The sequence below is a fragment of the Pezoporus occidentalis genome, unplaced genomic scaffold, assembly GCF_034315485.1.
Source record: "Pezoporus occidentalis ecotype Australia unplaced genomic scaffold, CSIRO_AGI_Poc_V1 ctg1, whole genome shotgun sequence".
NCBI classification, from domain to species: domain Eukaryota; kingdom Metazoa; phylum Chordata; class Aves; order Psittaciformes; family Psittacidae; genus Pezoporus; species Pezoporus occidentalis.
Genome location: NW_026912778.1, coordinates 10,456,521 through 10,472,390, shown reverse-complemented (window position 1 = coordinate 10,472,390; position 15,870 = coordinate 10,456,521). Strand labels below are relative to the sequence as shown.

The 15,870-nt window shown below is 40.1% G+C and overlaps 2 protein-coding genes across 4 annotated transcripts in view; one reads left to right on the top strand and one right to left on the bottom strand.

The window, feature by feature from the left end:
- The window catches only part of WWC2 (WW and C2 domain containing 2), a 101,562-nt gene extending 86,436 nt beyond the window's left edge, over window positions 1-15,126 (bottom strand). The window contains exon 1 of one of the 2 annotated variants that reach the window (XM_062628336.1): window positions 14,727-15,126. In XM_062628336.1, coding sequence (XP_062484320.1) covers window positions 14,727-14,857 — 131 coding nt within the window. In that variant the 5' untranslated portion in view covers window positions 14,858-15,126. The remainder of the gene's footprint in view (window positions 1-14,726) is intronic. The other variant, XM_062628248.1, reaches the window with a different exon arrangement.
- The window catches only part of DCTD (dCMP deaminase), a 61,532-nt gene continuing 60,393 nt past the window's right edge, over window positions 14,732-15,870 (top strand). For both annotated transcript variants that reach the window (XM_062630481.1, XM_062630645.1), the window contains exon 1: window positions 14,732-14,820. The gene's annotated coding sequence lies outside the window, so the exon portion shown is untranslated. The remainder of the gene's footprint in view (window positions 14,821-15,870) is intronic.

The following is a 15,870-nucleotide window of genomic DNA, read 5'->3' as shown; positions in this document are numbered from 1 at the left end:
AATCCTCAGCTCAGGTAAAAACCTGAGAGGAATTTATGGAGATTACAGATAGTCTTTGATTGGTTAAATATTTCTAGGGATCTGCACACCTCTCAAGGCTATCTAGAGGACAACTACATTTCACAGGAATTTCTACAGCATTGGTTCTTTCCATTCATCTGTCCACTTTTTTCCCCCCAGAGGTTTTTCAAAATGTGTATTTTCAAAACAAACTTAGATTTTCCTCTTGCCTTGGGTTACGGCAGTTCAGGAAACAGGCCTGGGATGTCAGGTACCTCTTCCGCCTCATTCATTCAGGGAAGACGGCTTTTCAATAGCACAGAGTCATTCTGAGCCAGGAAAGGGGCTGGAATCTGATTCTTTCACATTCCAGACCAGTACACCAACTAACAAGCAATAAAATCTTCCCAGTTTTTTACACTCCCAAAAGGGCCTCTGCCAAAAATTTTTCAACAAAGCAGAAGAATGGAACACTTCATACAGATTTACCAACACTGCAACTTCTGGAAAAAAAGCTGTTTATTCAAATATTTCAACCAACTTCAACTGTCACTTTGTCTTATGATATTCATTTTCTCTTTTTTCTTCTGCCCGTCTTGTTAGTGACAGTTCAATGAAACACCCACCTGTGGAAAAACATGGAACACACTACTACTAAACTGATATTTTCAGTAAAGTATTAAAGCTGTGTTACTTTTTTATATCACTCTTATGGATGTCACTTGGAGCCTTCCTAATAACAAATGTATCTCTTGTAAATTAAACAGTTGAGTCCATCAACAGCTATTAGTATAATAGTTATTCATTACATAATTTACAGCTTCTAGTGGAAGAAAAATGCAAAATAAACAGCTACATAATTTTTAGAAGCATCTCTGTATATCTTAGCTTGAAATGGCACACTTGTTTTTTAAGCAAGAAAAAAAATAAGATTGAATTACTATGCTTCCCAAAATTGTGAGAAACTAAAAACAAACCATGCAGTACAAAGACGATTAGAAAATGCTAGGATCATCAAGAACCCCATGTAATTTAAAGGCATCTTCAAGATAGCCCCCAATCAAACCAAATATGCAGCCAGCAGGCCAATTCTTTCAAGTATTCATCCGCAGGTAGTAATTTAAAAAACAATCACAGTGGTGAATAACAGCTGTTATGAAGTACAGCAAGGTGCCATTCAGGAGAGTTGTTTTCAATCATCCATCTCTGAAAGTGCCTTCTGGAACAAACTTTAAAATGTTGTCCCTTCCAAAGTCACATCCAATGGAACAGAAAAAAATCATCACTAGATGCTTCTAGCTTTAGTTCATTTTATAGACACTATTGAACTGGACAATACTGCAAAACACCATGAGTAACCTCCCACTACCCTCATGATTCCCATTCCAGTACAGCACATTTTAGTCTCCTTGTCCTGCAGCTAATTGATCATAATCCAATTTTTTCCATTAAAGGCATAGGTGTTTGGGATTAAGGACTTCATGTCAGGGTGTAGTAACGAGTTCTTTCCTTATATTTAAACAGATTACATCAACATATTACTTGCCTGAAACTAGTCTTTTTCCAAAATATAATGCTTAGTTAATTTGGTGATTTAACCCTGATGAAGCCCCATTTACCCACATATGCCTGGTAAGTAATGAAGGAAAGGCCAGTTATAAAATCTTGAAATATTTGCATTTAGTAATAGCAGGCCAGTCTTCCACAGAAAACATTTTTTTCCTTAAATAAATAAAATGCACATAATAATGTACATGAGAAGGAACCTCTGTAGGCTGCCTAGTCCAATATCCCGCCCAATGCAAGACAGCTCTGAAATCAAACCAGGTTATTCCAAGTCATGCCCACAACCACCCAGGGAAACCTGCTCTAGTGCTTGCCTAAAAATCCCAGCCTGTGCCGACATTTTTTTATTTTTGGTTCAGTAAATCACTGCAATTCCATTTTCAGTGATACAGGTTGTATATTAGCCCCTCAGTTTCAACACAATGAACAGTATAAATTCTACCTCCATGTTAAACTATGGTTTCTACTTAAAAAAATAAATAAATAAAAATCATCAGTTGCCTATTGTCACTTTCCCATACTTCAACATCTGCACAGAAGACCAAAGTCAGTCTTCATTTGGTATGCATTCCATACCTAATTCATCCTTACTCTACACCACCCAGAGACTGTGCTTTCACAAGATGAGGTCTTTAGTACCAAAGCTAGCTTAATAAAGATGATCCATCTTTTCAAAATAAATAATGATAAGATTTAAAAGAAGGGAGCTACATTCACTTTTCACCTATGCAGCAGTACTACAAGCTTTTAATATTTTGGTATGATCTTTAACAGGATTTTTTTTCATCTTTACTCTTGCTTCTTTTAAGCCTTTTTACTCTGGTTCGCAGCTCAGTTGTACAAAGAGCTGTGTAGTTCAACCAAAGGCTGTAATCAAAGTATCCCATCAGAACATCACCATCATCAAGGTTATAAGAAATCTTTAATGATATCTGAATGTTAACTGTGTTCATCATCAGTGCAACATCATCTTTAAACATCACAACACGTCTTAAACAGATGTGTACTAGCTACACCTAAGGAAAAAGATGGCATTCAGATAAAGTTCTAATACTGACCATTTTAAAAACCCTTTCAAATAATAAATAGCTATTTTGTAATATATGACAGCTTATTCCCAAAAGATCTGCTAGAAACCTACTACCTCAATGAGCATGACAGTACTGCCACAAGGAGGGCCCTCTGATAAGTACTGTCACTCCTCAACACCAGACAACTGCAGTGAGTGTTTCACAAGACTTTCAGACATCTGGCTGAAGCCATTTAACTATATAGTACATCTGCCAAATTTAGAATCTATAGTCTTTATGCATTTTTAAAATACTAGCCACATTAGGCACTACACCTATGACCAGAAAGAAGATACTGTACAACTTTTTAGCAAAACCTGGCTGACAGAAGAAGGTCATGAAATATCAAGTATTGGAGGTTCTAAAGATTTTTAAATACAAAACCCTTAACTGTCCTACATTTGTCCTCAAAGCTTATTTTCTTGCCAAAATCTTGCCTGGAAAAATAAAGCTTTGATTGCTTCCATGTATGCTAAGCAAATGGGACAGCCAGGTCCTGACTGCAAACCAGCAACCTGCCACAGCATGGAAGTTCATGGCTCATTTAGATCATCGTACACCATGCTAGCAAGTGAGGCAGAACAACTAGACAAGCAAACAAGAAAATAAGCAAGAACCAAAAAGCCTAATCCATATCACCCTAATAATTTGTTTTGCTATAAGCCATTACCCCACTAGACTATAGTCTCATTAATTCAGCTAAAAACAGCAGTGTAACCAATTAACAGTTCCATAGCAAACCTCAAGCTTTACTTCACTAAAGCCTTTCTCTCAAAGAGCAGATATAAAAAGGGAACCTACGGATTATAAATAACAGAGGAAAAACAGAAAAGAGCATGCAAGTTCAGAAACTTGAACAAATAATCTGTTTACAGTGTAAATTCCTGTGTATAAAGACTTACTCTAGTAGTAAACCACTGACCATGCTAGCCTGACTAAAAGGCTTATGGTGTTTGTGTGCTTTGCTGCATCCCATAATTTCTCTAGTCATTTGAATGCTATTTCAGGAATGTTCTGGAGAGGTCTCAGATGATTATTCACATCCATAGCATTCTACTATTCACCAGAATGATCGTAAATGTTTTAACAGCTCTTTTCAGGCATTGCAATACTCACAACATGACCGAAAGATGTCTTTACTTCTTGTCAGATTACTGTCTTGAGTTGCTTCCTCTTACATACAATCATTTACCACTCAATGCTTCAGCAAAATATATTTTAAATATTTAATATTTCCATTCAAAATTATCCTTTTTTATACTGTAACCCAACTAAAGCCTCAGCCTGCCACCTCAGCAAAACAAAGCTGGCAACTGCAAAAGAATGTGTGAAATATGAAAAACTTTGGCAAATCTTCTACTGTCCAGGAACATTAAGATACTGAAATGCAGAAAAAAGACCTCAATTTCTGGGGCTTCTCTACAGGTCTACATTCTAATCCAGTAAATCAAAAGGAATGCTGTTATTTACTTCAGAAGGGTGAAATTCAAGTCAGATCCTCAGAGATTACATCAATCTGAGCAGTATCTTGTTTTCTCTATTACACTCCAGCTCCATGGACATCCCAGTTTTGGTTCTGGCAGTTTGTCACTGTTCATTCTGGAATTTAGTACTGAAAAGTTTTGTGCCTTAAACTCATACTGTAGCTTATTTTCCAAATCTCTCCAAGAGAAGTCCATAGCACTTCAAACTAGAATTGCTCACCACTGTTCAATTCCACCAAAACTAAAAAGAAGACGTTAAGTGCAAGTCTTTGCACTTCACATTAAAAGCCTCAAGCAACACAAATGCAATATACCATTTAGGTCCAATCCTGCAGACAAGAATACTGGAAATGTGATTAAAATCAAGGCAATGCCTCAGAAAAACCACAATTACACATAAAGGTCATTATTATATATTGCAAGGTCATACTTCAAAATTTATCACAAATTACAAGATGGCATAATGTGTTAAGATAGCATTGACAGAATGAGCTGAAAAGAACTTTATTTTTGGCAAGATGTGAATATACTGAATATACGTTGTATAGGTCTTGGGAATATGGGAGTCAAAAGGAAAGTAGGCTTAGGTACAACTGGGAATATATCCATCCCAAGCGCACACAAAAAGCACAATTAAATCCAATACAGTCCTTATGGCAGAACCACAATCTAAATTCCATCGAAGTTTTAAGAAACTAAGAAGTAATATGTTTGTGTGTTTCTACCCAGATATCACTTCTGAAAAAAATAAGCTACTAAGCTTCCAAACTTCTGAAAGCTAGTGAGTTTCTCACAGGATGCTCGCTGTGTCTCTTTAAAAATAACAAACAATTTAAATTGTATTATTTGGTGCTGTACCAAGAAACTATGTATATAAAGATACCTCACAATGGGTATTCACAGTGTAACTCAAGATAACCAAAATGTTTCAAGATTTAAACCAAACCCCAATTAACAACACGCATTTGACAAGAGAAGTACACTTGAGTGTTGGATAATACTCAGAACAGAAATGTCACTTAGCTCACAAGGAAATTTTGTATCACATTCACTTTAGACAAAAATACCAAAGATTAAATATAGGTTAAAGTACCTTTATAAACAACAGTAGCCTCAGACTATTTCACAAAGTCCATTACATGTCCCACTTTTCCCACAGCCCTCCCAAAAGCAAGATAAAAACAACATTCAAATGTACCCTGCCTAGTTCAGCTCCCAGCTACCCCAGCCTTCCTGAACTATAAACCTTTCTCCATCAGAGCTGCTCTCCACTGAATGCTTGTGGAATGGAAGCCAACCAGCACCCCCTGGTTGGGCTTTGCAGTGGTCAGGCTACAATGAGGACAGCAGCTTGCACCTCGATGTCCTACAATAACCAGAATGGCTCATGAACATGAATCAAATAACAGGGTGGGACTACGATCATTTGCTAATAAAAGCATTTTAAAAATCTAGTTCATAAATCTGAATTACATATTTTTCTCTGATGCCCAGTAACTGTTTATTAATCAAAAAGTTCCGCAGGGGGTTTATTTCTAAGAAGAATTAAGAATTTTCATAGAGACATTTCATTAACACTAGTGAAGAGGCCGAAACTTGTAAGTCTACATAAATATTTTTAGCATAATCAAGGAAATCTGAATTAAGAATGAAGGGACTAGGCTTTGAATAAAAGTATTCTTTCTCAATCAGATCATCAGGCCATGAGACAGGCATATCTGGACTAGACTACAGTTTAACAATTGACGGTATTAAACAAAGGAAAAAACCCACCCTACTGTTTCCTCATCAAGAACAAATAAATGCCTTTCCCTGACAATTTTCTGCAGTCCATCACAGACAATGAGCAAGGTTAAAATGCCCACTTTTTCAGTTGAAGGGGGCTATACCTTCTCTTCTGGAAGTATTAAAAAAAACAGGTAGCAAATCACACCAATGACCAGAAGTGTCCCAGAGATTGACAAGCAGAAGCAATCAGAACTGTTTCTCCACAGTATGATCCCAATAAAAATGCTGCCATGCAGCTATATGACAGAGGACACCTGTGCTTTGGTCAAATCCTGTTACTTGACAAGATGTTACTAAGACATATGCCACACTAAGATCACGCGTTGGGCATACTTACTGCCATATGGCACGATGTGCTCATACACAATCTGCAGAATATCAAAAATTCATCTGCCTCATGATAAAAATACCCGCACCTTTGTCAGACATTCCCAGCTCTATAGGGGAAGTAAGCTCTTAAGAGCAACGGGGCAGGCATTGAATCACAGTAAGAATTCTTCACAGGTCAGATCTGTAGGCAGTAAGATATGTTTATCTGGACAAGACTCCAGTTTAGCACTTAAATGTACTTTAAAAAGAAACAACAGGCTTGTAAAGTACTGTTCCTTCATTAACAACACAAGAAAGCTGCCAATAGTGTGCTAGCACAATTTAGTTAAAATACAGACTCTTCTAGATCTTTTCCTCTAAAAGTAAAAAAAGTTTGGTATTTCTAGACACTTAAAGCCTGACTGTCAGAATAAACAGGATATTATGGAAGGCATCCCAGTATGGTTGTCCTTTTTGTTTTTCAAATAAAGATCGAAGTTTGAGTTAATGAACTGAGAAAAAGTATAAACATACCAAAGCTGGTTCAACATACAGTATTGTATAGCACAAAGCAAGAGTATGCAGAAATTTGAATTTGCTGTCCTAAAACAATACATCTTTACATACCCAAACAAACAAGTACTTCAAACACAGTATGTATCAGGGTTGATGAGATAAAGTTGCCTTTCTTCAAGTACTAACAGTATCCAAGTTCAAAGGATAGCATCTAATCTTGTTCTATGAGACACAAATGATTGTTTCAGTTGACAGAATATATTCATACACTGACAGTCTGTAGACCAGAAGTCCTAACGAACAAAAAAATAAAAACAAACAAACAACAAACCCCTAAACAAAACAAATTAGCCTTAAATAGAAGTACAAACAAGGGGGGGGGGGGGGAGTGAAGGGGAAAGTGAGCAATCTCTCCCCCGAGAAGCAGTTTCATTAACCTTTTAAAAATGAGGGCCAGAGACTGACTTAATAGTGCAGGAACTTCACCATCACTAACGGTTTTGCAAATAAAGTCGCTGTGAAGAGCAGTAGTATTCAGCAACACTCAAAATGTGCTACTTAAAAAGACCCAAACCTTACATACACAAAGCAAAACTCTACTAAATACTAAATCAACACAAAAGGGAAAACATAACTACTGTATCACTCCTTCTTTCAGCCACTAACAGCTTCTTTCAAATGAAGGACAAGTCTGTTTGTCCATACAGATGACTCTCTCAAATACATGAAGACAAATGGTTCCAGCTTGCTTCACACAATAAAATACTCAAAGTATTGAATTATGCTATCATTCTGGTGAGACACTTTGCAGCAGAGTCTAAACTGTGTTTTAGAAATAGTTAAGGAAAAAAGCTGCACCAAAGTCAAGGAATTTCTGATCTACTTTCATAGATGGCAGAAATTAGCTACTCATAAGCATATTGTCAACAGCAGCACATTACCGGAAAACAGGATCTAATTCTGCAACTGTGCAATGATAAAATTTCTCTGGAACAAGAGCTTCACAGTAACAAACATTTTAAAAGTAGTAAAAAGTCTGTAACACCATAAAGGTTTCCTGCTGACAGAAAACATGTTTAGCATCAAGATGGCTGCAACAGCTGTACCGCTGGTTCACTGCAATGCAAAGGTGAACAAAAAGACACACGCAAGAAAATAATGGAGAAAGCCAACAAAAGAATGAACACCTAGCATGCCCGTTCCACGGTAGCTAGGATTGAGCTGCATCTTGATTTCTACACCATCACTCTCCCTTTTGCTCCCACCTCTGGACTTGCCTCCTGCCTCACACCAGCACTAGCATCCACTCAGTGAGACAAGCGGATTCTGATGGAGAACAACCCTAAAAACAACTTAGCCAAATCACCTCCTGGGTTCAGTTTACTATTTGGTGGCAGAGAGGCACAGGTAAACAGAACCATGACAGTCAAGACCCAGTAGCTGTGTTACCCCTCTGCAAAACTTTTCCACTTTCTTGCAGGTTGCTGTAGGTGCTGAATTCACACTACCCAGAATAACAGTTGTGGAATCTTGGCATTGTTTCTATTTGTGCCTTTCTGAAAAGGTGTCACCATGGAAATATTACTGTATATTTATCCATTTTCAATCTTTTCCACTAACTTCCATGAGTATTCTTCTAGTTTATAGTCATCTGTGTGATATAAAAATGTGAACTCTCAAATACCTGTAATATTTTTCTAGGCTACAAATTAAAAAGCAGCAAGAAAACCAAACCGAAACCTATTTCACAAATTCAACTTGTCTCTAGATGTTACAAATATTAGTAAGTGGAAGTAAAGAAATTCTCTTATTCTAATAACACTAATAACATTCAAAGCACAACATTATAAGAGATGAACACAGTTATTTAACTGGAGAAAAAGAAGAATTACTAATGTAATCTGTACAGATCTCCGAAGTTATAAATAACTTGTCCTATTTGATCTATACATTGACCCTTACCTGTAAAAATTATAACTTTGCTCATAGCCATTGCTTCAAAGTAAAGAAAGTTCCCTTCTCTGAAAATATACGATAGTTCTGAAGTATTCCTTCATTTAACCATACTATGGTAGGACAACATTTCTAGCAAACAGCTTAGCTTCATTCATTTGAGAAAAGGTCTATTTTCTTTCATGTGTAAACCTTCTTATGAAGGCTTATGTTATGCATGACAACTACAATAATACTACCTTGTAAGTCAAGATAGGTTTTAGCCAAAGAAGCTCCAGTAGACAAGTACTACAGACATAGGCCTGAATAAATTACAGTCTAGATCACTAGCTCCACTTTATATACCATGTCACAGTCCTTGGCTTTAACCAGTTGTACATACTTTGCACACATAAGCAAATACTTTCTAGCATTTCCTGACTTAACTTCACATGGTCTGAGATGAAAGACACAGTGCAGTCCTATCACTCCCAGAAAAATAAAGTGTTATCTCAGTTATCATAGCCATTTTCACTAATGCTAAAATCAACAACACATAGCCCTAAGCCAATGACAGACTGGTTAAAAATCCCGTCACTATGTATTTTAACATCAATCTATTTTACACGATCACTATGTATTTTAACACTGTCTGATGCTATCACAGCTATATTAGCACTGTAATATTAGAATTCTACTTTACACTGGATAAACAAATGGTGTCAGAAGTTCAGACACAGCTAGTTTCTCATTGCAAGTTCAGTACTTGCATCACGGGTTTTATTTTGAATAAATATACATCAATTAAGTAAAAGCAGTTCCCAACCTGTCACTGAAGCCAGAATGAGATACCAGACAGTTTCACAGGGAATATGCACATTCCTGAGCAGACAAGGAGACGGGAACAAATTATGTGGAATTCGGATAAGAAATAGGAAATGATACCACAGGATGAAATAAGGCAGGAAAAGATATTTGGAGGGAGTGGGGGAGGGGAAATCATTGTCCTATCTCCCTACAGGATTATTTCAAGTTACACACCTTGGAGTGGCATCAAGTGATCCTCCTCTGACTTTCCAAAATAGTTAGGTGACTATTCCTTATTAGGGTTAGAATTTCACAAGGTATGTTGAGGCAATCAGTTAGCAGATTCAAGCCACCAAAAATATAAAAGCCCCACTCCCTCCTCAGCTACCAGCAAACAACGGAGATGCAAGGGACAACAGCAGAGGTATGAGAAAAGGAAACTTTCAGTGATGGTTTACCATTAAATTAATTCTTAGCAAGCAGCAGCCTAAAGAAGGGATTTATCAGGTAGTTGCTCTAGTTGTACCTTAAATCGGCTATGGTAAGATTTGCACTTAAAACAAAATTAAGAACCATCCTTTTCAAAATATAAGGCCTAACATGTCAATTTATCATCATTCTTCTTCAAAGGACAGACTAACCATACTCCTGTGTCTTGCTTCATTCCCTCCACCCAGCAGAAGTTTAAACATTTCAGAATTTTTTCCTATTTTAGCTGCAATCACCACTTTCACACAAAACTGTACTTGCCTCAGACACCAGACACTTCAGATAGTAAAAGTTATAGTACTCATCTATCACAACACAGCTTACTTTCATGAAAAAAAAAAAGAAAAAAGAAAAAAGAAAGAGATCCAAATGTGTTTTCCAGTCTCTGATGACCTCCCATCATGCTATTTCCTTTTCTGCTTGCCTCTTATTTACTACCTTTAACGTTTACCAGAACAGTATCTTATGTGCCTCCTGTTTGTTCGAGTCTCCACTGTGACTGGAGGTTCTACCATGCACCCCTGAGCTAGTGTAATGCCCAGGAAAGAGGCATGATGAAAGTCCCCCTGCTCAAGTAACTTCAACCTCAGTTATCTTCCCTCCTCACAGCCTCTGCTGTTCACAGGACAAGAGAAAGCAAGTTCCAGCAAAAATGGAAAGAACAAAGTGCCCTTCTTTTCTAAGGGAAAAGTACAATGCAAGGTTTAATTGCTGAAACCTAACAAACATTCTAATTCAGAGAAATCTTGCATAAGCTACATAATTCCGAGATAAAAATTGTAGTATTTTCACTTCTCCCAACAAATGAAAACAGCAAAGGAAACTGCATTCCCTCTCCACACTGCCACAAAGACTCTCACAACCTCTTAACTTGTGAAGCTCTCTAGTTTCTGCACATCTGATGTTTCTCAAGCACCTTCTCAGTTATATTGTTAGCAAGTACTCTAGAAACATTCTAGTAAAAGTACACTACGAACTATTTCAAATGTACAGATATATTTTGAACATATTTTTCCCCTCATGAGAAGTGAAAAGGGGCAGAAGGATAGTTTTGTTTTCATAGCAGCTCACTCCTTACCACTCCTACAGGAGTGCCAAGAAACATTAAATAAAGATCACTTGCAGCTTCAGAATTTGAGATGTGGAACTCATTTTAGGCAAGCTATAGAAACAAAAGATACCTGGTTTGAGTCAGTGGTGATTAACAGTGGAGCATGGACAATTTACTATTTAGAAAGCAAGATATGAGAAGTCCTGCATTCCTGGTGACAAAGCCTAAATGTCATCCAACTGCTGAAGATATGAGGATACTGACATTTCCATCTCCTATTCCATTTCTCCTTGGTGCTCCACACCAAGAAATAAAATGAACAGAGGCCTACTTATGTGTTGAGTAACTGAAAAAGAAAAAAACCAAACCAAACCAAACTCAGCCTTCCTTTTCACATTTCTGCCTCTACCCCAAGCCCTCTTAAATGTCTATCAAGAAGAAAACCCAAAACACATCAACACCCTACTGTAACTCAGTATCACAGGAACTTGAGAGAGTTCCAAGGGGACTTCAAAGAAGTATGAATTCCCCTAACCCTTTCTCACCTTTTCATCTGGCTCATCCTCTTCAGTGTCTCTATAACTTTGTTAAGCAGTAGCAGAATATAATTTATATTTTGGGCTATTACTCTTCTTACAATAAATCAGTTTCAGAAGTACTGTCAAGATCAGCAAGTTCTCAGTTTGCCATATCTTGGAGGAGTCATAAACAAAGAAATAACACCTATATATAGCAAGTGAAGATGTTACAACCACCCCCACATATCTTGCCTTTATGTTTCTCTTTCTCACACTTGGCATCTTAAAAAGCACCCTCTCTTTTGTGCCACCAGTCTTCAAAACAAATCAACACAGTACCCTGAGTGTTTGGAGAGAAAAATCATTATTGAATAGTGCAAAACATTAAAAACCCCTGTGGTTCCACAACACTCCTAAACCACAACAAGCCACACGTCACTCTTGCCCTTACAACTGTGAGATTCTCTACTGTCAATAGGATTACTCAGATAAATGAAGTGGGCAAATCTGAAAACTGAGCCCCAGGCTTGAAGCTGATGTGAGGTTTTTTTCACAGCTGTACCCAAGGCTATCATTATATTACAGACCTTCACCAGATAAGCAGTAACAAATACATGTACTATGAGAAAACTAAAAAGAGAAAAAGCATCACTATAGTTAAAAAAACAACCAAACAAAACAAAAACAGCATAGACTTTTCCAAGAAGCTTTGAAATTTGTCATTTTCAACTGTTAGCTTATTTCTAGACATTAATATTTTAAACCAGTAACAAATAAGTTCCTAATTGTGCTTAAATACTGCTGGCAACCCACAGACATATGGCTGTTTCTCACAGCACTAGTCTTCAGTATTTGTACGTAATCAGCTAGGGTTTGCAGTGTAACAACAGCGTAAGGAATACTGCCCATACAAACTTACCTATTCTATACTTGCTTTACCAATGACAGATTTTATAAGCCCATGTACTCTAATATTTCACAAGTACATTAGGAAAAAATTATGACATTTGTCAATTAAAATAGTTGAAAAAAAAAAAAAGTCCTGAAATTATTATCCAACAAAAGAATGTGCTTTCAGTATTTCTGTAGAATCCATTATGTTCACTTTGATGATTTAAGTAAGTTTTAAAAACATCATGAACCCAGATTTTATTGTATTGACAAACTTGGAAAATCACTTTTCAGTTTTTCTGACAGCAAGCCCTAACTGCATACTATATGGTTTCTGAACATACATTCTCTAAATTCCTACAAGATACAATGGAATCTAGAGCAAAGTCATCCCAGGACTTTCATGTATTTCTTACTCACTTTTCCAAACCAGGTCACCGATATAAATATACTGTAAATATGGATATTGTAAATACAAATACTGTAAGCTACACATAAAACGGGCCTGTCAGCCTCTCTTCTGTGCAGGTAACTCAGCTTCACAGTCAAGCTATGTACACTAAAGCATGGATTCTCCTAGGCACCTAGGGCAAAATCCCTCTGTTTGTCTTGCATGACTGACACAGGTTAACAATTATTTCAAACACGACTCTTTCTGAAAAAGGTCTTTACTTCCTTAGTTCTCTTACACATTATTTAAAGTCTGGGGGCTTGATTTCTCTTTCACCTTTAATCAAGATATTAATGAAACAATATTTATCCTATAGGATAGCAAACATGCAAGTGTTACTCAGCTGTCTATTCTGTTAATTAGTGAAAACTCAAATTTTACCACAAAATGTGCATAGTGTTGAACTTTTTGAAGACTATAAAATGCATAGAAACAAGATTTTAAATTAGTGAAATTTTGAGGTGATATTATAATGAATATTATACCATCTTGTATTCTGCTTTGCAAAAACATTAAAAGTCTAAAACTAAACAAAACTTCAAATCTGCTACATCTAGAGACAGTAAACAGAAAGTATTGTTTAGTTTAAAAAACCCAACAAAACTCAATCACCTGAGAAAGCCAGGTGTAATAAATAAGTGTCCTGTACACTTTATCACCTCATTAATATTTATAAGTTGTTTAACATGTTTTCTAGTATGAAAGAATTTACGTATTAAGTTTGCCATTACTGGAATTTGCTGTTAAAGCAACTAGGACAGAAGTAGGCCCAACACAGCGTATGATAGTTGTCAAAACCTTCCTTCTAACTTACAGCCAGCAAGCTTCATTGCAGCTACCTTTTCTAATTTCACCAGAGAAATATAAACCAAGGCCTTCATTTATAATTCAGTGCAGCTTGTTCCATAAATTTATAATGCCTATAAAAGTTTTTGAAAGTTAGACCACACTGTTTTGAATAGCAACGTTGCATTTCATAACACACACAAATTTTTGGGGTGTAATTACTCTTCAGGACCACTTTGGGCAAAACAGACGTTTTACGGTAGGTATGCTTGGCATCTATCATCCAGCTTTTAAAACAGCCTACCCTAACAGCCAGGATCACTGCTCAGCTGTAAGACCTGCCGTGGTGACTCCTGGGCGAGCAGCCTTTGAGCCGGTACCACACCTCGCTCACCGACGCACTTTTCAAAGGAGATTTGCCGATTTACAGCGCTCAGACCTGCAAAGGGCAGCAAACACCCCAGGCTGCGGCTGGCGGGGGGATGAGAGGGTTTGGGCTTGCTGAGGCCTAGCGAGCACACGAGGCCTCCCGCAGCACTAGCTCCTTCTCCGCCAGCAGCACACACCTCTCCGGACGGCCGGGACAGGACGGCCACAGGGCAGGCGGGCCCCGTGGCGGGGGGGGGGGGGGGCATCGAGGAGGGACAGGCGTCCGGGATGCTCCGCCGGCCAGGAGGGAGGCGGCCCCGCTCCTCGACGCCCGGGGGAGAGGGATGGCGAAGAGCCAGTGCCTCGGGTTTGGGATGGACTAGCAAACTTCAGTACCTGTCGGGAGCACCACAAACCCAGCGACCCCCGTCGCCTCCGGCAAGAGCTCTACGGGTGTCCGTCCCCCCCACAACTTACACAGCGGTCTTAACAACAGGCTGTACCGATGCCGACGGGAAGAGGGCCACGGCTGCACGCAGGGACTTCTGCTCGCCCCCCGTCCCGACAGGGGAACCCTCCGGCGAACCCCACACTCCCCAGCCAGTCCCGCCGCGGCAGAGCTGCCTCAACGGGGAGGGCCCTGGCAGCGCTGCGCTGAGCCCGTTCCGGGCCTCACCACGTCCCTGCCCGCGGACCCACCTGTCCCGGGGGTCGATCCAGCTGGTCTGCTTAGTGTTGTGGTCGATGTAGAAGACTTTGCCGTCGTAATCCCTCGCCTCCTCCCAGCCATCGGGTAAGGGGAGCTGCCCATTCCCAGCTTTCCTAGGCATGGTCGGGCGGCGGGGCTAGCTGCTCCATAGGGACAGAAAGAAAGACGGGAAGCGGGAAAAGCCCCCACCCGAGCCGGGTGGACGGGGAAGGGGCCGGGAGTCTGCGGGGCACGCAGCGGCCCGCGCGCGGAAGCCCAGGAAAGCCCTCCTCCGCGGCCGGGTCTCAGTCCACCATGCCGGGGCTGCCGCCTTGCCCGCTCCGAGGCAGCCCGGGTCAGGGTTGCCGGCGGAGCACAGCTGCCGTCTGGGCGCTGGGAGCCCGGCTGAGCCCCAGGCGGCTGCGGCCGCCGCTCATTAGCATGAGATTAGCATCCATCTCATCTGCATGCACATTCCTCCCGCCGCATTCCTCAGGGTTAACCCTGCCGGCGCTGCCCGCCGCCGCGCTGGACAGGCCCCAGTCGTGGCTTCGGGCCGAAAAGCGTCCCGCGGGAGAGCGCGCAGGGGAGACCGGAGGACAATGGGCAGGGGAAGGGGGGAGAGGTGGCAGAGGGTGCCCTTCTGCTTCCAAACAAGCTGTGCCCGTGGCGCGCAGGAGCTGATGCGGCTTGGGGATAGGAGGCGAACACCTGAGGGGGCAGCCTCCGACGGCCCGCGCCCTCAGCTTAAGCAGCCTGCTGGGAAAGCGGCGCGGAAGGGCTGGGGTGAAGGAAGGAGCGACCCGGGGTGAGAGCTGCTGGCCGGCCCCCCGGCCCGCCCTTTGTCTGCGGACCTGCTGCTGGATCCGCATCAGGTGGTGCAGGCGGCTTGGGCGCGGGGAAGGTGCCCTGGAAAAAGGCAATTTGCCACTGCCTGCCTGCCTTCAGTCGAGGACGTATCGAGAGTCCTTTCCCTTCCCTTCAGGTCCCAGTCACCTCGCTTCACATCCTCATCAACTGTCGCTACGCTCCAGTAAGGCTGGAAAGTACCTAAAAGGACCCTGACATTTGAAATACCAGAATTCAAAATTTATATAAAAAGACTTTTTTTTTTTTTTTTTAACTCTGGTAGCAAGTAAACTTACAGATTTTATT